At 45.6% G+C, this 20497-nt stretch overlaps 1 protein-coding gene across 1 annotated transcript in view; it reads right to left on the bottom strand.

Moving 5' to 3' along the window:
• Lima1 (LIM domain and actin binding 1) overlaps window positions 1–20497 on the bottom strand; it is a 90344-nt gene that overhangs the window by 37031 nt on the left and 32816 nt on the right. The window contains exons 3-4 of the mRNA XM_021183417.1: window positions 8131–8176; window positions 1546–2010 (exon numbers count right to left, since the gene is read on the bottom strand). Of these exons, the coding sequence (XP_021039076.1) occupies window positions 1546–2010; window positions 8131–8176 (511 nt within the window). The remainder of the gene's footprint in view (window positions 1–1545; window positions 2011–8130; window positions 8177–20497) is intronic.

A 20497-nucleotide genomic window follows, 5' to 3' on the forward strand; every position in this document is an offset into this window, starting at 1 on the left:
CCCTCTCCCTCTCTCTGAGTCTTACACATAATCAGCATTTTTGTTTTCGGCTGTCCCAGTCATTTCCTACCTTGGGCCGGTTCTGACACGCACAAGGCCTTTACACTGAACCCACATTGTGTGTGTTGCATGACCTCAGCCGTCCCACCCGGCGGAGTCTGTGAGGGGACTTACAATGCCGCTTTGACTCACCACAAAGCCCCTTCCTCTCCATTTAGGATTTCTTACATTTTTTCCCCCTTCCATTTAAAATTCTTCTTCCCATTTAAATAAAAAACTTTTTTTTTTTATTAAGACCATAAAGGAGAAAGAGGGAGTTGGCAGCCCCAGGGAACTAAGAAAATTGAGAGTAGACTTTAAGGAAAGCCATAAAACTGCTTTGTGGTTACATCTCCTGCCGATTGGTTCCAGCATTAAAACAGAGCTAAAGCGCAAACTCAGAAGAAAAAAAAAAAAAGCCTGAAAATTCTGCCTAAGGTTCAAAGATGTGACCAATCAAGACCTTTCCTGCTCAGGAAGGCGGCAGGCCAGGCGCAGGGAGTTACTGGAAGGAACTGACAGCCCCAGCCCTGACATAACCCAGGATTCCAGGATGAGTTATCTATTTTCTTTATCTCAGAAGGAATGCCTCATATTATTACTGCAGTAATACAGGGATTTGGGCCAAATATTTAGCTCAAGAAAAGACAGCTTTCCCATGGAGCTGGAATCTCCAGTACATGAGGGCTTTGCTATCCGTCAGATCTGTTTGTTTCATTACGAGGGCCCTCGTAACAAACCATTCCGTACACAATGCCAGATACGTAGGAAAGTCTGAGCACGCTGGAAAACCTGACCAGTCCTGCAGCCCCTGGAGTGTGCTGTAAGGCTTGAGCATATGCAACTCATTTTCTAGTTAAGTAATTCCCTCTGGGGACTTGGTGTGCAATGCACAAGAAGGATCCAATTTCATTAGCAGATGCAAGAAAATACAACCCCGTGCATTTGCAAGTCAAAACTCCGGAAAGCTACCCTAGCCTGGCTCTCAACGCTGCTTTTTCCTGGGAGAGGAGTTTAGCTGATAAAAAACATTTGTTGGGAGGCACAGATGAGCAAGTTGAGAAGAGAGGGGGCTCAGCTAGCGCAGAGACAACCAAGCCTCAGTCTTAAAGCTCAACTCTGGCCTTAACTCTCAGCCTGCAGCTGCGTTCCAAGCAGATAGCGATTCAAGCAGCAGTCTGACCCCCCAAGGCTGTAGACGACAAAAGACTCAGGAAGACAAATTAAAAGGGTAAGTGTCTGAGAGCACACAGTCCTGTCTGTATCCAAGCTCTTCACTTTTAGGTACCAACCTGAATCCCAGAATGAGCTAGACTTAACATGAAACGGGATGGGGACTCAAATCCCAGCATCCATAAATAGTTCATTTGAGGCTTTTATGAACACAACTCGAATCAAAAGACATACTGACCACACATTGACTGCTAAAGCTGGCCAGACGTAGAAAATCAACCTCGGTCAGTACAGGTTTTCCTGCAGTGAGCTCTACACCCACTGGGCTCTTACCTTGGTTTGATTGTGTTCACCTTTCTCAAACATCATCTTCAGTCTATTCAGTGGAACGTTGTATTTCTCTATTTTGCCTGAAGTTTCTGTGTTTTCGCTCGTTTCTGGCTTCTCTGCTTCATGCCTGGAATCTCCCAGACAGTTTTCCATTTTTTGGCTCTCCGTGGCCTGGGCTTTAAAATCGTGGCTGTTCTCTGAGCGAGGATACCGGCACTGAATAACTGCTTCCGGACGAGATCCAAATCTAGGTTTGGGCTGGGTGTGCTCTTCCCGGTCAGCTCTGACTCCAGGAGCAGGCTTGTCCGTCACTTCAGCAGGAGGGTAGTCCGCTGTGTGCCCACCCTCACTGCTGCTGTTTGGCAGTGAGTCTGTGTGGAATTCTGCCCCAGCCACTGGGTTCTCCCACTTCTTCTTTAACACAGACAGGGTCCCTCTTCTAAAGTGCTGGGGCAGACTTTCAGTGTTCTAGAGGAACAAGAAGTAAGTACCAGTTACAACTTGCCTGCTGCAACAGCCAAACATGCGTCTTTGTAAAATGAAAGTTAAAACTCCAAGCTGTGCCTGGTCCACCGTCGGTTCACACAGCTGTGAACAGTTACTGCCCTGCCACAAGGAGCGAGCATCCACCCAGGGCCCAGAGAGAGGAAGAGGGAAAAAGTCAGGAGCTGAAGCAGGAAGTGATAAAACAGGATAGCCTTATAAGGACAAAGTGAGCAGCCTAGATCTCGTATAGTTACATTGGAAAGGAGAGACTTTTTTCTCTCAAGACTCACCAAGAAGAAAAGGCAGATGGCTAGGTGCCTTCAACACTGTAACTATATTTGAATAGAAGTTCACCCAGGTATGCCACAAAAGAACAAGAATATATAATGCTAGGAATTCTTTCCTAACAATAAAAAAACAAGACAAAGATACAGTAACTATGCACTTCTAATTATAATTACTGAGATCAATGTCAGAGACTGGACCTATCTATAAAGTCTAAAGATTTACCGTTTTTGCATGAGTGGTATTAGTATATAACTGATAGAATTTACAAGGCTCGTGGGTCAAATGGGGACCTTGTTTCATGGCTGGCAAATGCTCTACCTCTGACCTGTACTCCCAGACCTCAGATCTTATTTCTGCATAACAATCTAATTTTCCTCCATCCTCCTCTCTATTATTTATCTCTATCTACTTTGTAGTTATCTTGGAAAATGCACTATTTTACAGATCCTTTGCTTGAGAAATACACAGGCCTCATAAGAAAAGAGAGCCACCACCCACTTTGATACACAGAAGACATACATTTACCCACACACCTAAGAGAACAGTTCACTTTCACTTGGGTCAAAAGTGATATAATGGATTGGAGACCAACCAGTGAATCGTCAGTGACGTTGTAGAATAATAGTAGGAACGTGCTTGTTGAAGTAAAATTAGGCATCCTGTGCTTTCAAAGTCCTAATTGAACCAAACGCCACAAACTGCTAGTACCTTCTTACTCTCCATCTCTGCTGCCTGTGACTCCTCTGGGTTCCAAGTGGGAAAGAAAGGATAAACAGCCCAGGACTGGAGAGGTCAGAGAATTAGGGGATTAGCAGCTATATCGGGAATTAGGTCTCTGGCTCCTTCTTCTCTGAACACACTAAGAGCCACTTCACCGCACAGCTTCGAGACATGGACAGAGTTACAGGAGACCTGATGGAGCCTCAGATTTAAACCATGGCTAGAGGCTGCACATACAGTTCAGAGACAAAAGAAACACAAAAGGCTCCTGCCAGGTATGACTGCACAAATCCCAGTTTCCCAGTTACTTGTTTGGGAGGCTGTGGCAGGGGAATTACTTGAGCCCAGGAATTTAAGACTCACCCCATATCAAAAATTAAAATAAAAAGCATCCCCCAAAGCTAATGCTACAAGCAGCATTGTCAGACCTCTTCCCTCCTGCCACTGACCTGATGAATCATTCAGGTCTCTGCCTTCACTTGCCCTACCTACCTGTCCTGCACAGGAGCCCTGAGAGGTAGAGACACATCCGCTTTGGTGACTGCACCCTACCTTGTTCAGGCACACAGATCACTGTATTTTTACTGAAAAATGCTTTTCAATTAAAAAAAAGGAAATTATAAGTCAGAAAGATCCCATTTTGAGTGACTATAGTTAATGAGCATAGAAAAGCAGTCTAGAGGTCATCCAGATGTTTAGTCATTTACTTATGTGCACGCACGTTTGTGTGTGTGCGCATGCGTGCGCATGTGTATGTGCTCCTGTGTGGTGGCCAGAAGACAGCCTTACGTGTCATTCTTCAGGTACTTAAAGACAATCTCTCCCTCCCCCGGAACTCACTAGGTAGGCTAGGAGATACTGGCTGGACAATGACCTCAGGAATCATCCAGGTCTCCAGCCTCCCCAGAGTTGAGATTACAAAAAAGATTACAGCTAATTGTTTTTTAAACAAGGATTCTAGGGGTCGAAGTCCAAGCCCTGAATCTGCAAGGCCAGCATGCTGCTGAGCTGCCTCCTGAGGGATCCACTCATAGCTTTGTGCTCTCCTTTTGTAATAAATATGTTTAATCATGTGACAACCGGGAGGACAAAACGAAGCTCTTTATCACCTTCACCTCACAACAAACACTTTCACAGAGACGTAAATACACGTCAGGGCTCCTGTGAGCAGTGTGAAAACTCAGCTCTGCCTATGATGAGCAGAAAGGGGATGGGGGGGGGTAAAGTACTAGTGTCCCAAACAAGGAGAGGTGTGATGGAGGGCATCCCGTTGAGAGAGCATCTTATGAGAGAGAAAGCATGCTCTTTTATTGAAAAGTGTTCCCTCCTCTTTCTCCTCTTTTTTTGAGACAGTTGCTTTGTGTGGCCCTAGCTGACTTGGAACTCACTCTGTAGACCAGGCTGGCTTTGAACTCAGAAACCCACCCTTGTACCACCTCACCTGTCTCTCTTCTTTATCTTCTCTTTCATAACCTGTGTAACCTGTGTCTATTACCTGCATTCAGGTGACCGCTCCCCCCCTCCACCATGCTTACTAGTGATAGAAAGCTAATTAATTGTTCCTCTGGTTCTAACTGTATCATCATTTTTCTTTCTTGTGGTGCACAAGTGTAAAAGAATCTATCTGATAGTCAGAGTGTAAACTCCAGTGTGAGGCTCCACAGCCTCAGAATGGTCGTTCTATCTCTGTAGCAGTGTGCAGACTTGGGTCTGGTTAATTTCAGTATGTGTTACTCTTTCAAAACTGAATTTGATTAAGCAAAGAGGTGCCCCTGCTAGAAAGGAAGTGAAGGACTGCAAACCCAGCACTGGAGACAGAGAGGTCACGGTATGCTTTTAGCTAACGCGTGAGACTGTATCTAAGAAACAGATTTAAAAAAAAAAAACAGTAACAAAAACAAAACCCAGAAAGCCAAGCATATTGATGCACACTTGTGAGCCCAGTGCTGGGGAGGTCAAACAGGGAGGTCCCTGGGCTCGCTGGCCAGCTAGGCTAGCGTAACTGGTGAGTGCCAGGTGGGTGGGGCCCCAGCAGGAGCAGCACCTAATGTTGTTCTGGCCTTCACATGCATGGACACGTGTGTGCACAGATACAACACGCATGTGCACATGTATGCACAGATACAACATGCATATGCACATGGTTGAACATATTCAAACAAACATACATCTACACACACATACTCAGCCCACCTCCCCAATGAGAACACATAAAAGAAAATGGCCTCTTAAAGGTGCAGCTTCAAGAGTGTTGAGGCAGATGTGGGGAAGCCCAAGGCAGTGTGGGCTGACGTCATTAAAGACCCCACACCCATAAACCATCCCTGGGAGTGAGACCCAGGCCATGGCCCAGTCTTTAGGACTAGAGGCGAGCCGAGATAGGGAAGAGAGTTACACAACAGAAATCATCAATAAAGCCAAAAATGAAAGGAACGTTAGGCTGAGAGGCCTGGCTTGAGCATCGGATAGCTGCTTACATAGATAACCTGCATCTTCTTTCTCTGTATTCTCTACAAGTAACGGGTGTTATCTGCATACGCTACCCCCATCCAGCCATGTGACTTTGGACAAGTTGTCCAGTTTCTATGAACTATTATAGACTATTTCTATAAACTATAAATTCTGTAGCTACTGTGCCCTTTATACTGAGCCTTTGTTCATGTATACAATATAGCGTTTGACATCAGCAGGCTTCTGGAAAGAAGTGATGATATTATTAAATGAGCATGGCCAGGCTTGGTGGCACAGGCCTGTGATCCCAGCTACTCAGGGTGGGTGGCACAGACGGTTACCAGTTAAAGGCCTACTTGGGCTACAGAGTGACTTCAAGACTAGCTAGAACTGGAACTGGAGTTAGACATCTGTCTGTAAGCTTCCGTGTAGGTGCTGGGAATTGAACCTGGGTCCTCTGGAAGAGCAGCCAGTGCTCTTAACCGCTGAGCCATCTCTCCCAGTTCTTCATTCACTTGTTGGTCTTAAGAAAGTACCTCAGAACTGGTGGTGATTGTGTGGTGGCAAATACCCATAGTTCCAGTGGAGTTCAGGGCTAATTCTGACTATAATGAGTTCAAAGCCAATCTAGGCCACATGAAGCCCTATAATAAGACACTGGAAAATTAAAGAAAGGAAGGAAGACAGATAGACAGACAGACAGAAAGACCAGCCATATATGGAACAGATCCAGAGCTGATTTCATCTTGATTGGGCTGTTCTCACCACAATACTGCCGCTGCAGTACAATTCACAGTCTTTTCAAAATCATTACAGCCCTTTCTTTTAAGACAGCCTTGGGCTGGAGAGATGGCTCAGTGGTTAAGAGCACTGACAGCTCTTCCAAAGGTCCTGAGTTCAAATCCCAGCAACCACATGGTGGCTCACAACCATCCGTAATGAGATCTGATGCCCTCTTCTGGTGCGTCTGAAGACGGCTACAGTGTACTTACTTATGATAATAAATAAATCTTTGAGAAAAAAAAAAAAAGACAGCCTCAATTCCTAGCTCAGGCTGACTTGAACTCACTATGTAGCTAAGAATGACCCTGAACTTCTGATCCTCCTGCCCCCTCCCCAATGCTGGGACTGCATCTCCATGCCTTGCTGGCTGCCTCTGCATCCCCATCGCTCTCCTGAGTTGTTCTGCCTGCTTCTGCCTTTGTTCCTTGGCAGTTTAAGCTGGGTCACATCAGCCCTTCGCACATTTCCCCAAAGGCCTGTTTATCTTTGGACTAAAGCTCCAACCTTCCCAAAAATTCTGAAGCCCTTTCTCTTTCTAGTCCTCCAATGTCCAACATGACTTTTCCTTGGGACATTTACATGTATGGTTCTTTCTGTCTGAGTCTTTCCTCTCCTTGGCTTATGACCTCAGCTCTGGGTTACTTAAGTCCCTGAAGAGAGGGCCACACCTAAGCTACCCTTTACCCTTCCTGCTGTTTTAAGCCAATAGTTGCTAATTGACGTGTGTGTGTGTGTGTGTGTGTGTGTGTGTGTGCACTCGCACGCATGTGTCTGCTTTGTTTCTTCCACTTGAATGAAAATGCCTGAGAAGATGTAGTCCATATTTTTAATGTCTAAAACAGTGCTTAGCACATAGGTGCCCTACAAAAAAGTGTTAATTAAATGGGTAAAAGGAAAAATGGAGGAAATGGGAAAAGAGAGACAAGAGAGAGAAGGCTGAAAGCAGCCAGCCATAGAGCAGCTAATGGTGCTTTTTTCTTTCATTCTGTTTTTGTATTTTTGTTTTTTTGACAGGGTATTATACTGCAAGCAAGGCTGGTCTAGAACTCATGTCGCTCAGGTAGGCCTTAAACTTGCAGCAATCCTCCTGCCTCAGCTATTCTGAGTACTAGGATTATTAGTATGAATCACCACCATCAAAGGCTTTTTTTCCCCCATGTTAATGCACCAGGGAGCTCAACTTTGAAATCACAGGAAGATTAAGCTGGAGACCCAGTTAATACTGCTCCCCAGAGAGACCAAACCAACAGGCAAGTGTTAGGCACCCATCTAAGATACCAGATTTGACACTAAATCCTTCAGAGCTAAGGCCCAGGGACTTCTCTCCCCGTGAGTTCAAACTCAGCCTGGGTGCAGAGTGAGACTCCATCCTAGAAAAAGACAAAAGATATGGCCCAGCTGGAAGTCACAGCAGGGAGAGAATGGACTGGCAGGAGGCCTGAGGGGCCTGGCAGCTGGGAAACACACTAACTAGACTGGGCCAGCTTCAAGCAAAGCACCAGGCGGATAAACACAGTGGCACAGTTTCCTTTCAAAGGCAGATTCTTCCATTTGGAGGCAGAGATGGTGGCACCTGCTCTCCTTTGGTGGGCACTTCACTAAGCTTAGCAAAGCATTTGGCCCTCCATCCTTTTTTCTTAGTACAGGAAGGGGGGTTAGGAGTGGCACCCAAAAGTAAAACATTGAAACTCGGACTCCCTGCACCTAAGCCAACCTCTCCCAGCAAATGGCTTGCCGTCAGACCAAATGACACAAATGTCCAGCTCAGCTGTCACGGAGCGCAAGCCCCACTGAGGGGCAGGTGGCTTGGCCACACGGACTGCTTAAGTTCCACGCACCCTGAGGCCTCTGAGTACTTACATTTTTCTTCCTTTCCATGTTGGCTTCTTCAGCTGCCTTCTGGTACCTTCAGAGAGGGGAGAGAAGCGATATTTTCAGGTTAAACTTGGCTTTTACTCCTTTCGCTTTTAGAAACCTATTTTGCAGACCTGTTTCTGCCAGCTTTTGTCTTTCACCAAGTCTCCCAGGAGTGGCATAGAACCACAGCGCCCACACTTCATGGGCCCTGGATGGTCACATGCTCTGTTAGAACACGATGAAACAGAAGGATGAGATCACGTGAGAAGACGCTGCAGAGGGTACGGGGTGTGGACGACGGAGCTCAGTTGTTTACCCAACACCGCACAGCTCTGGGCTCCATCCCGGCACTGTACAAACTAGACATGAACTGGATGCCCTGGCAGTAAGGTTAGGGTCAGGTGTGCAAGGGCATCCTCAGCTACACTGAGTTTGAGGGCCAACCTGTACTACATAAGACCCAAAACCAAACAACAAAACCAAAGCCCTTGGAATTAGTCAACTACAAACAGCATTCCATGAATTCTATCGAACAGGACGCCCCCCTCCAACACACACACACACATTCAGTGACGTCTCTGAAATCTTAGTTGCTGTTGGTATGTCTATGAGGTATGCGTACTCCCGGCAATGCCTGAACTTAGACCAAGTTAAGGTACCGATCTGAAAGATACAATCATACCACCTCATTCATATGAATTTGATGGTATGAGGTTTTTCAGTTCTTCACTTGAAGGGGGAGGTGAATGCATGCGTGCAGAGGTACATATACCCACCAGAGCATGTGCAGAGGACACAAAAGTTCATGTGATGTCATCATCTATTGCTTCCTGCCTTTTCCCTGGGTACCCTGAACCCAGAATCACTGATCCAGCGACCATCCTGTCTCTGTTCTTCCCAGCTCTGTGGTCACGGGTATATGGGGTCATGCCTGGCTTGCTTGGGTTTGTTTTGTTTTGTTTTGTTTTGTTTATTTGAGACAGAGACTCCATGTAGACCAGACTGGCCTAGAACTCACAGAGACCCACTGGCCTCTGCTTCCTGAGTGTTGTCATCAAAGGCTCCGTGTGTTCAGCTTTTTATGAGGGCGCTGAGGATTCCAACGGAAGTCCTCATGCAACAAGAGCGCTTACCCACTGAGCCCCTTTCCCGGCTCTGCTTCTTTTCCTTTTTTAAAAACAAGGTCTAGCAGTTAAGAGCACTGACTGCTCTTCCAGAGGTCCTGAATTCAATTCCCAGCAACCACGTGGTGGCTCACAACCATCTGTAACGGGATCCGACGCCCTCTTCTGGTGTGTCTGAAGACAGCGACAGTGTACTCATATGCATAAAATAAATAAATAAATCTTAAAAAACAAAACAACACAAGGTCTCTCTCACCTATGGTCTAATCTGGATTTCCAATTGTGATCCTGCTTCGACTGCACAAGTCCTGGGATCAGACGTGTGCACCACTGTAACCTGGTTTTATCTGGTGCTGGCATTGAGCCCAGCTGGACACTGGGGAATCACTCTACCCAGAGAGCCACATCTCCAGCAGAACAGATTTTACTTAACAAGGAGAAAGAGAGATTTTTTTTTTTCAAAAGCAAGCATGCTACACTGAGGAGGGGATGGGGAGTGGGTTCCATCCAACACTGCCGGTGGGAAGGCAAAGCCTCTTTGGAAGACATTTGTCACCTTCTTGCCTAAACTAAACACAAATGTCAACGTTTACTCTCAGACTTTATCCCACAGACACCCTTACATGAGGTGGTGGCACACGCCTTTAATCCCAGCACTTGGGAGGGAGAGGCAGGCGAATTTCTGACTTTGAGGCCAGCCTGGTCTACAGAGTGAGTTCCAGGACAGCCAGGGCTACACAGAGCAACCCTGTCTCGAAACAAACAAACAAACAAACAAAACCTTAGGGGGAAAAACCACAGAGAGAAAAGCTTTATGATTGGGTTGTTTTCTTTTTGTTCCAAAAACACCTATTTTCTTTTATGTGTATGTGTGTGTGCTTGTGGATGGATACATATGTGCGTGCAGGGCCCACAGAGGTCAGAAGACATCAGAGGTCCTGGATCTGGGGTTAAAGATGGTTGTGAGCCGTCCATCGCATGGGCACTGGGAACCACACTCCAGACCTCCATAAGAGCAGCCAGGGGTCTGAACTACTCAGGCATCGCTCCAGTCCTTCCTTTTAAAAAAATAGAATCTTGCTATGTAGCCCACCCTGACTTAGCATTCGCTATAGACCCCATGTTGGCTTTGATCTTTGACCTCCAGACATTTCTGCCTCAGCCTTCCCGGTATAGGCATTGTCTTAGTCAGGGTTTCTATTCCCACACAAACATCAGGACCAAGAAGCAAGTTGGGGAGGAAAGGGTTTATTCAGCTTTCGCTTCCACACTGCTGTTCATCACCAAAGAAGTCAGGACTGGAACTCAAGCAGGTCAGGAAGCAGGAACTGATGCAGAGGCCATGGAGGGATGTTACTTACTGGCTTGCTTCCCCTGGCTCGCTCAGCTTGCTTGCTTATAGAACCCAGGACCAACAGCTCAGGGATGGCACCACCCATAATGGGCCCTCCCACCCTTGATCACTAGTTGAGAAAATGCTTTACAGCTGGATCTCATGGAGGCATTTCCTCAAGGGAGGCTCCTTTCTCTTTGATAACTCCAGCTTGTGTCAAGTTGACACACAAAACCAGCCAGTACAGGCATGTACCACCAATTCCAGCCATGACATTTGATTTGGCAATGACTTCTTAGATATGATACCAAGAGAATAGGCAACTAAATAAAAATAGATGAAGTGGATTTCAACATAATTAAAGTTGGATGTGCACCATAGAATAGCATCAGCTGTGTCAAAGCACCAGTTAGGAAGGAAGAGAACATTTGGAGCATATATGTCTAACGAGGAATTAATATCCAGATTACATAATAAAAACAAATAAACAAAAACCACAGAATGAATTCTGTACGGTGTATTCATTTTAAAGATAAATTCAAAACTGTTATGTTTTCATTCAAGCTAAGTATTGCCAGGCACTGGAGAAGCTGAGGCAGAAGGACTGAAGGTTTAAAGGTAGTTTGTTTTTAAAAAACAACAAACAAACAAAAACAAAGGCTGAGAAGCTGGAGAGATGGCTCAGAGATCTGGCTCTAATTCCTGCTCTAGAGGATCTGATTCCCTCTTCCTGCCTCCTGCGAACACTGCATGCATATGGTACACAGACATATATGCAGGCAAAACACCCATATGCACAAAATAGAAAGAAAGAAAGAAAGAAAGAAAGAAAGAAAGAAAGAAAGAAAGAAAGAAAGAAAGAAAGAAAAAATGAAAGAGAGGAAGGGAGGGAGAGAGAGAGAGAGAGAGAGAGCAAATGTGTATAAAGCCTGTCTAGCATGCCCACACACAAGGTTTGGGTACCAGTAAGAGAAGGAAGGAAAGGAGGGAGGGAGGGAAGAAGAAGAAATAGTTCTTGGTGTCTACTATGTCCCAAACACCAGGGAAAGAAAGAAAAAGCAACCACCTCACCTGTGGTAGCACAAATCATTATTCTCAGCTCTTGGGAGGCTGAGGCAGGGGACAGAAGCCAAGGCCTTGCTCTTACCAGGCAAGCGATCTACTACTGAGCTAGCATCTCCAACCTGGAAAAAGACTGTCCTGAGTTCAAAGCCAGCATGGGTACTGAGAGGCCCTATCTAAAAAATGGAGGGGGAGGAGGAAGGGAGAAGGGAAGGGAAAGAAAGAAGACAGAAAGGAAGGAAGCAGAAAAGAAGGCAGGCAGGCAGGCAGACAGACAGAAAGAAACGAACTAAAGTTAACACAATCTGTGCAATTTACACAGGAAAACCCCCACAATGGGGCTGGGGGCTGGATAGTGGCTCAGCTGGTAAAGGTGCTTGTTGCCTGCCAGGTTTCACAAGCTGGTAGGAAGAGAACTACCAAGGGCTGTCCCTGACCTCCACATGTATGCTGTGGCAGGTGCACCATGGAACACATCCCCAAATATCTACGCACAGGTTAATTAACTAATGTGATTTAAAAAAAAAGTTCAGGATGTATCACAGGGCTCCCAATGGAGAAGCTAGAGAAAGTACCCAAGGAGCTAAAGGGATCTGCAACCCTATTGTTGGAACAACATGATGTACTAACCAGNACCCCGGAGCTCTTGTCTCTAGCTGCATATGTATCGAAAGATGGCCTAGTCNGCCATCANTGGAAAGAGAGGCCCATTGGACTTGCAAACTTTATATGCCCCAATATAGGGGAATGCCAGGGCCAAAAGAATGGGAATGGGTGGGTAGGGACGTGGGGGGCGGTATGGGGGACTTTTGGGATAGCATTGGAAATGTAATTGAGGAAAATATGTAATAAAAAATATTAAAAAAAAAAGTTCAGTAATATAATTTTTAAAAACCCATGCAGAACTATAGGGTGGCAGTTGTCTAGCACTTGTCAATACCTGGATTTGGACTCTTAAGAGAGAGAGAGAGAGAGAGAGAGAGAGAGAGAGAGAGAGAGAGAGATCTACCTACAGAAAGAGTCCTTCAAAGAAAAAGAACAGATTGTTAATGAGCCACTTAGTCTGTAGGCTGTAAAAGTTAATGTTATTATAAATGTGTGCAGTAAATTAATATAGCAGCTGTTTTTCTTTATCTTAGCATGCTCCCCAATAATGACACAGAGAGTCCAAGATTTATTTGTAACTTAAGAGCACAAGAACTAGGCATTATAAGTCTATTATAATCCTTTAATCTAACCTAGCTACTTCCTCCAGGACATCTTCATTTTTATATTGCTCTGGCTTTCTAGGCTTCAGGTGTGTTCTCCTATGATGTCTCTCTGGACCCCTTCCTTGTACTGACTCCCCTTTTCTTTCTTTCTTTTTTTAAAAGATTTATTTATTTATTATATATAAGTACACTGAAACTATCTTCAGACACACCAGAAGAGGGCGCCAGATCTCCACCATGTGGTTGCTGGGATTTGAACTCAGGACCTCTGGAAGAGCAGTCAGTGTTCTTAACCACTGAGCCATCTCTCCAGCCCGACTCCCCTCTTGGTTTCTCTCTGTTTCTGTCTGTTTCTCCGTTTGTCTCTATGTGTGTTTTTCTCTGTTTCTCTCCCTCTCCCTTCTCTCTCCTTTCCTCCCTCCTTCCTTCCTTCCCTGGCTGGCGGAAGTCCCACCCTATTCTCCTTGTTGCCTTGTTATTGGCTTCTCCAGTTTTGATTGACAAGGCAGAGAATAAATGGTGAGCATTGTTTACACAAACTAGAGATAGGAGAGTCTTGACATAAACATTACAGTGCAGCATCCAGATAGAAACCAGATGGTGGGATAGAGAAAAGAGCATTTGAATAGCTCTAGGGTAAACTTCACACAGCGCACAATAGCTGTACCAGAGAGTAGGCTGAACTGCCCCACCCTACAGCATGCTCAACAAACCTGGTTTTGTTTTGTTAAAAAGTAAAATAAAAGAGCCAAACTATGCCTTTAATTCCAGCAACCAGGAGGCAGAGGCAGGAGGATCTCAGTGAGTGGGAGGCCAGCCTGGCTACACAGATTGAGTTCCAGGCCAGCTAGGGCTACGCTGAGAAATCATGTCTCAAAAACAAAAACAAAACCAAACCAGAAGAGCCTAAGGAGTGCAGGGAGAATAGCTCAGAGTGCTTGCCCGATGAGCACGAAACCCTGCTTGGCTCCCAGCATCACATTAGCCGGGCATGGTGGCCTGGTGCTGTAACTCCAGCACTGGGGAGGTGGGGGCAGGAGCATCAGAAGTTCAAGGCCTACAGAATGACTTTGAGACTAACCTGGGCTGTCAAACACTCTCAGGCTTCTAAAATAAATCAATGGAAATAATGTTCACTGGGAAAGCAAATTCTGAAAGAAGCACCTTTGGTAACTGGGTTGGATAATTTTGTCAACTTGACCTAAGCTAGGGTTATCTGAGAGAAGGGACTACCAATGAGAAAATGCTCCTGTAAGATTTGGCTGTGGGCAAGCCTGTCGAGCATATTCTTAATTAGTGATTGATGGGGAAGGGCCCAGCTCACTGTGGGTGGGACCATCCCCGGGCTGGCAGTCCTATAAGAAAGCAGGCTGAGCAAGCCATGAAGAGCAAGCCAATAAGCAGCACCCCTCCATGGCCTCTCTATCAGCTCCTGCCTCCAGGATCGAGCCTTGTTTGAGTTCCTGTCCTGACTTCCTTCAGTGAGGAAGTGATATGGAAGTGTTAAATGCTTTCCTCCCAGCATGCTTTGGTCATGGTGTTGTAGCACAGCAATAGTAACCCTCACCAGAACAGAGATCACGAAAAGCCAAGCGTTCATTGTCAGCCATGTTAACTGCCCTGTGGATGGCAGCTTATTACATTTAATAAGGATTTGTGCATGCACACACACACACACACACACACACACACACACACACACACGAGGAGGTCACAAGACAACTTGTAGGTGTTGATTTTCTCAATCTACTGTGTGCTTCCTGGAGGTCAAACTCAGATCATTAAGCTGGGCGGCCAGTGCCTTTATCTGCTGAGCCATCTTGCTGGTCCAGGTAGGAGCCATTAGATGCAAACTTCTGAGCGCCGAAGAGAGGCAAGAGCCAGTCACAAACATTTATTTAGGCCTTTTCTGCAGAACCGATAGTGCAAGAAGATGCACAAGACTCAGCACTGGAGACTTAACACTTTAGCAATTTGGAGAGGAAGAAGCTGTTAGAATGGCAAGGAACAGAGAGGCAGGAAAACCAGGGGACCGGCAGAGATGTCAAGGGAAGGGGGAAACAGCCAGAGGTTACAGGAGGACAGGGGAACTTGGTGACACAGATGTTAGTCTTGGTAGTTGTCTTCCATGATAAAGAGAACTCTAACTTGGCACCATGACCACTGCTACCACCTTCTTTTCCCCACTGTTGCTCATGCAGCCCAGGCTCACTTGAAACTTGGTATGCGTTGGAGGGCGCCTGCTAATCCTCCTGCCTTAGTCACCGTAGTGCTGGGATCAACAGCACCATCAACTTCAACCTCAGTTAGTTAACGGTCTTTGAAATTATTTCCAGTTTTTCATCACTGAAAATAGTGGTTTGGTGAGTGTCTCTGTGTGTATGTATGTATATGAATATATATATATATATTTCATTCCAACTGCACTAAAGGTACTTAAGAGACTGCCTTAGTAGGAATTGAGAAACACAGCAGATTGTAGTTAAACTGGAACTTAGACCTGGCCTTGAACTTTTGTTTCCACACCCTGTGACAATCATCTTCTGTTTATTATGCCAATAAATCGGTATAGAGAGCCAGACTCGATCACTGCACAGGCTTACAGCCAGTGAATTATTCTTACACTGAGTTTGGTTGAATAAATATTCACAGGCTCCTTTTTCTTCATTGTCCTAAGAGAAGTCCAAATCTTGAAATTCCAAATACTTTGGTTGTTTGCTTCTGTTTTGCTTTATGAAATAGGGTTTCATGGCTTTCAGCATGCTGTGCAGGCCAGGCTGGCCCCGCCTATGTCCACCTCCAAGTGCTGGGTGGGCACTTATCATGCTTAGCTTTTGTCTTTTAAATACTGTCTGGCATTTATGGCGCCTGGTGTCCGAGGAGGCCAGAAGAGGGCATCAGATCCCCTTGGACTGGAGTTACAAGATGGTTGTCAGCTGCCAAGAGGATGTTGGGAACTGAACCTGTGTCTGCTAGAAGAGCAGCCGGTGTCCTTAACCACTGATCCATCTCTTCCTCCTTAAGATGGTGTTTCTCTGTGTGGTTCAAGCTAGACTCCACCTTCTGGGCTTAACTGACCCTTCTAAGCACAGGCTACCACAGAGGCTGTGAAGCTCAACAGACCCAACCTTCCTGCAGCATGCAGGATTAAACCTGTGGCCATACCTGCACTGGGCACGTGCTCCCCACTGGACTTTCTTACCATCTCTGAAGTGTAGCGCCAGAATTCAGGTCTCAGACTTTGTTTGGAAAAGTGGGAAGGGCACTTTGAAGACTCAAGTTGAGGGGGAAAACAAAAAAACAAAAATACCCACTTGCAATGCCATTCTCTAAGCAAGACCCAGTGTGGTGGTGGCACTGTATGCAATTTCTGGTACTCAGGAGAATCTGTGTCCAAGGCCAGCCTGGGCTACACATTAAAACCTGCTCTCAAAAAAAAAAAAAAAAAAAGAGAGAGTTCTATAATTAAAATCTCATGCCACTCCCTCCCCAGATTTCTGGTGGTCATCTGGGACCACAGATGACCATCCCATCCGCTCTCCCTCACATATGGAGTCTAATCTTGCAACTGTTCACTCCCGCACAGCTGGGAGGCAGGCAGCTGACAGGGGATACTAAAATTATCTGGAGAAGAATCATGGTGTCTGAAATATTTCTAAGGCCAGAAAACAGAGCTCCTGAGCCATGACCCTTGCTTGTGTGCTTCAGATAGAGAGAGGAACTCTGGGCCTAAAGAAGAAAACATGGGAACTCCCCAGGTTAGGTTTATTTTATTATTTCTAGAACAGTTTCACCACAAAAATGTCAAAGAGAAGCAAAAGAGGAAGCCATCAAGGAAGGTCTGAGAGCCTCTTTCATTGTTGTTATTAAATAAGCACCCCCCCCCATACACACACATACACAAACACATACACACACACACACACACACACACCCCTAATTCCGTACCCTCTTTAGCACGGGAATTCAATGGTGAAAGTGTGCTGGCTCAGCTGGAGCCATGAAAGGGGAAGAGGACACAACTGTTGGTTGCTGAGGGATCGGTGGGCTGGACTGACCAGTTCCTCGGCATGTGAGTAACCTCGTGACCGACCTTTAATCACAAATTCCTTATAGGACAGAGTGGGGCAAAGGTTAGGCAGGTGTGGTTTCAAACTCCGTCAGCTGCTGGGTGCTCTTTTCAGTGCTCATCTACTCAGAACCTAAAACAAAAAGCAATCAGGGCAGGGTCTGGGCTCAGCCCTTCCATCTCTCCAGAACTGGCAGTGGAGGCTCTTCCCAGGACCTCAGGGAAGACGACTTAAAAATAACAGGGCTAGATTCCCTTTAACTTCAAAAATATTGAGTCAAACAGGAAACCAAACTCTGCCAGTTAACCTTTATCAAGAAAAGAATCATATGATGCTGAAACCACAGGGAAGGGAGCCCAAAGCTCTTCAAGCTACAGTTAATAGGACCTTTCATATGCCAGGGGCGATGGTTTATAAAGCAGAGATCTAAAAGTATATAAGTTTATAAAGAGCTAAGTGTGGAGATATAGAGCCTGAGACTTAGGCTCTGCTGCCAGGAACTGCTCTTCTGTACGCCCCTTCCTTGCCCCAGACAGGGTTTCTCCGTGAAGCGCTGACTGTCCTGGAACTCGATCTGTAGTCCAGGCTGGCCTCAGACTCACAGAGCTCCTCCTGCCTCTGCCTCTGCCTCTGCCTCCCAAGTGTTGGAATTAAAAGTGTGCACACTGTGCTCTGCTCTAATTATTTATCTATCTTAAAGTAACTCTTTAGTCACACAAACAAACAAATAAAAACATAGTCCTAAAGACATCTTTGGGAATATGCAGTGAGTGAACTCAAAAGTATTAAAGTAATATTAGCAGCATGTTTCCATTTAATATGAAACCTAGGAAAGAAATCCAGGCTGAGCCCTTCATTTTTTTTTTTTTTAGATTCTTTTAAAAAGATTTATTTACTTATTTATTTATTATATGTAAATACACTGTAGCTGTCTTCAGACACATCAGAAGAGGGCATCAGATTTCATTACAGATGGCTGTGAGCCACCAAGTGGTTGTTGGGATTTGAACTCAGGACCTTTGGAAGAGCAGCCAGTGTTCTTAACCGCTGAGCCATCCCTCCAGCCCTTTTTTTAGATTTTTTTTTTTTTTTGGACAGAGGTTATAAAACTGCTTTAATGGGGGTTTTTTTGACAGACTTTTTTTAGATTTATTTACTTATTTTATATATAAGTACACTGTAAGCTGTCTTCAGACACACCAGAAGAGGGTGTCAGATCTCATTATGGATGGTTGTTGGGATCTGAACTCATGATCCTTGGAAGAGCAGTCAATGCTCTTAACCGCTGAGCCATCTCTCCAGCCCTGAGCCCTTCATTTTTATGGCTGGCCCCGCTTCTGTATTTTATGATTAATATTGATAATACTGTGTGCGTGCGTGAGTACCTGGAGAGGCTAGAAGGAGCCTGCTATCCTCTGTGCTAGAGTCAGGGGTGTCTGTGTGTCACCTGATGGGCTGCTGTGAACCAAACTCTGGTCTTATGAAAAGCAATCTGTACTCTCAGCCTCGGAGCTGCCTCTCCAGCCGGGCTGCTGTCACATTTCCATGCCTTTATTTTCTGCTCCCCTGGAATGTCCCCACCATGTTCCTAATTCACAAACCAAATGCCATTTATCTCCCCAAACCAGTTCAACGTGTTAAGATAACTGCCCCAGGGGGGAGAAGACAAACTCAAATGTTAATTCCAGCAGGTTTTCTCAACTACAAATCAGAGATTAAGCCGCTCCCATGCAGGTTTTGTAAAGATCAGAAATACAGTCCAGCGGCTGAGAACATCGCTCCGTGGAAGAGTGTGTGCTTAGCTCAGACCCGACATTAGGTTTGAACCCCAGAATCTCCTTACACACAATAGAAGCCTGGTAAGTCATTTGTGGCTAAACAGGCTTAGGGCTTCTACCTTTGTATCTGTGCAACCTGTGTTTATAACCTTTATATAGAGGAGCTAGTTAACTAGTCTATGGAGAAGGAGACCTCTAAGATCCTCTTTAAGAAGACCACCAATCCTGACAACGGCAGCGGTGGTGTGTGCAGATGGATCTTTGTGAGCCTGGTCGAGCTCCAGGCCAGCTGGGGCTATGCAGAAAAACTGTCTCAAAACAAAACAAAACAACCCCAAAACAGGCAGAAGCAGTTAAGAACACTTTTTTTTGTTTGTGCAGAGGACTCCACTTAAACAGAGGTCCTGAGTTCAATTTCCAGCAACTACATGGTGGCCCACAACCATCCCTAATGGGATCTGATGCCCTCTTCTGGTGTGTCTGAAGACAGCTACAGTGTACTCACATACATTAAATAACTAAATAACTAACTAAATAAATAAATCTGAGAGAGAGAGAGAGAGAGAGAGAGAGAGAGAGAGAGAGAGAGAGAGGAGAATGATGGTATGACCTCTGATGGGAGTCAATACTGGAGATGCAGGAGGGCTGCCACTGTGTCTCCTGGCCCTAGAGCATTTTAGGCACACGTGCAGAAAGAGCAGGCTTAGGCAGCCACTACACCACTTAAACAGTATAGCTCCGTAACTCCAACTCTAGGGGATCCAATGTCTCCAAGGACACAGAATGTATGTGGTATAAACATTCCAGCAATGAATGAATGAATGAATGAATGAACAAATATGACCTCCCCCCGCCCCTCAACGTTCTAATGAGTTTCAAATCCTCATGAGAACTGGTTAGACCAGGCAGGGGTAGGGTGAGAGGTTACTGAACAGAGCTTGGGCGAGATTCCCCAGCTAGAGAGAAGCTGAGCGCCAGCCAGGGAGACACCACTGCCACCGTACAGAGGGAGCCATATGGAAGTCCCTGAGAACCGCCTGCAAGAAGAGGGCATCTCAGACACACCAGGGACAGAAGGACAGAGGGATTCAGTCTCAGATCACCTTTCCAAATTAGGTTGCGCCCTCAGTCAGGGCAAGCTCTGTGACCCTGTCACCACAGGGGCACCAAGAATATCTTAACTTTAGGTTCTAGTGAACCTACTGTGTCAAACAGTTACACATTTTCTTTCTCCTTGTCACTATACCCAGATTTTGATCTTCTCAGCAGAATCAATAAAGCTTTTTAAGTGCTCAAAAACAAACAGCAAAGAGGAATGAGTGTCTCTCACAAAAATGACCGTGTTGGGCAAGGGTGTCCTCGTGAGGTCCAAGTGCGAGGCCAGTGGGAATAGGAGACCACAAGAAGCAGCAGGGGAGGCTCTGACGAGGGGGCACATTTCCCAGACATGTCCTTTCGGAGGAGGAAGATGGAGACAGGGCACAGAGACCAGCTTGAGAAGGAGAGAAGATCCAGAAACTAGGGAAGAAATTCTAAGTATAAGGTCAATGATGTGAGCCAAAGACTCATCGCTAGAAGAACCATTAGTACATGTGGCAATTAGAAACATGGTGGATCTTACTGGTTTTTTTTTTTTTTCCCCTGCCTCTCTTACCTTTGTTTGGTTGCCACAACTTCTGTATTTGGAGGAAGGAAAAATGATTAATATATTACGCAAGGAAATTATCCTTTACCTAAAGTGACCAACACACTCTCAATGGAAAACAGCAAAACAAAACTGAAGCTGGGGGCT

Source organism: Mus caroli, chromosome 15 (assembly GCF_900094665.2).
Source record: "Mus caroli chromosome 15, CAROLI_EIJ_v1.1, whole genome shotgun sequence".
Classification (NCBI taxonomy): Eukaryota; Metazoa; Chordata; class Mammalia; order Rodentia; family Muridae; genus Mus; species Mus caroli.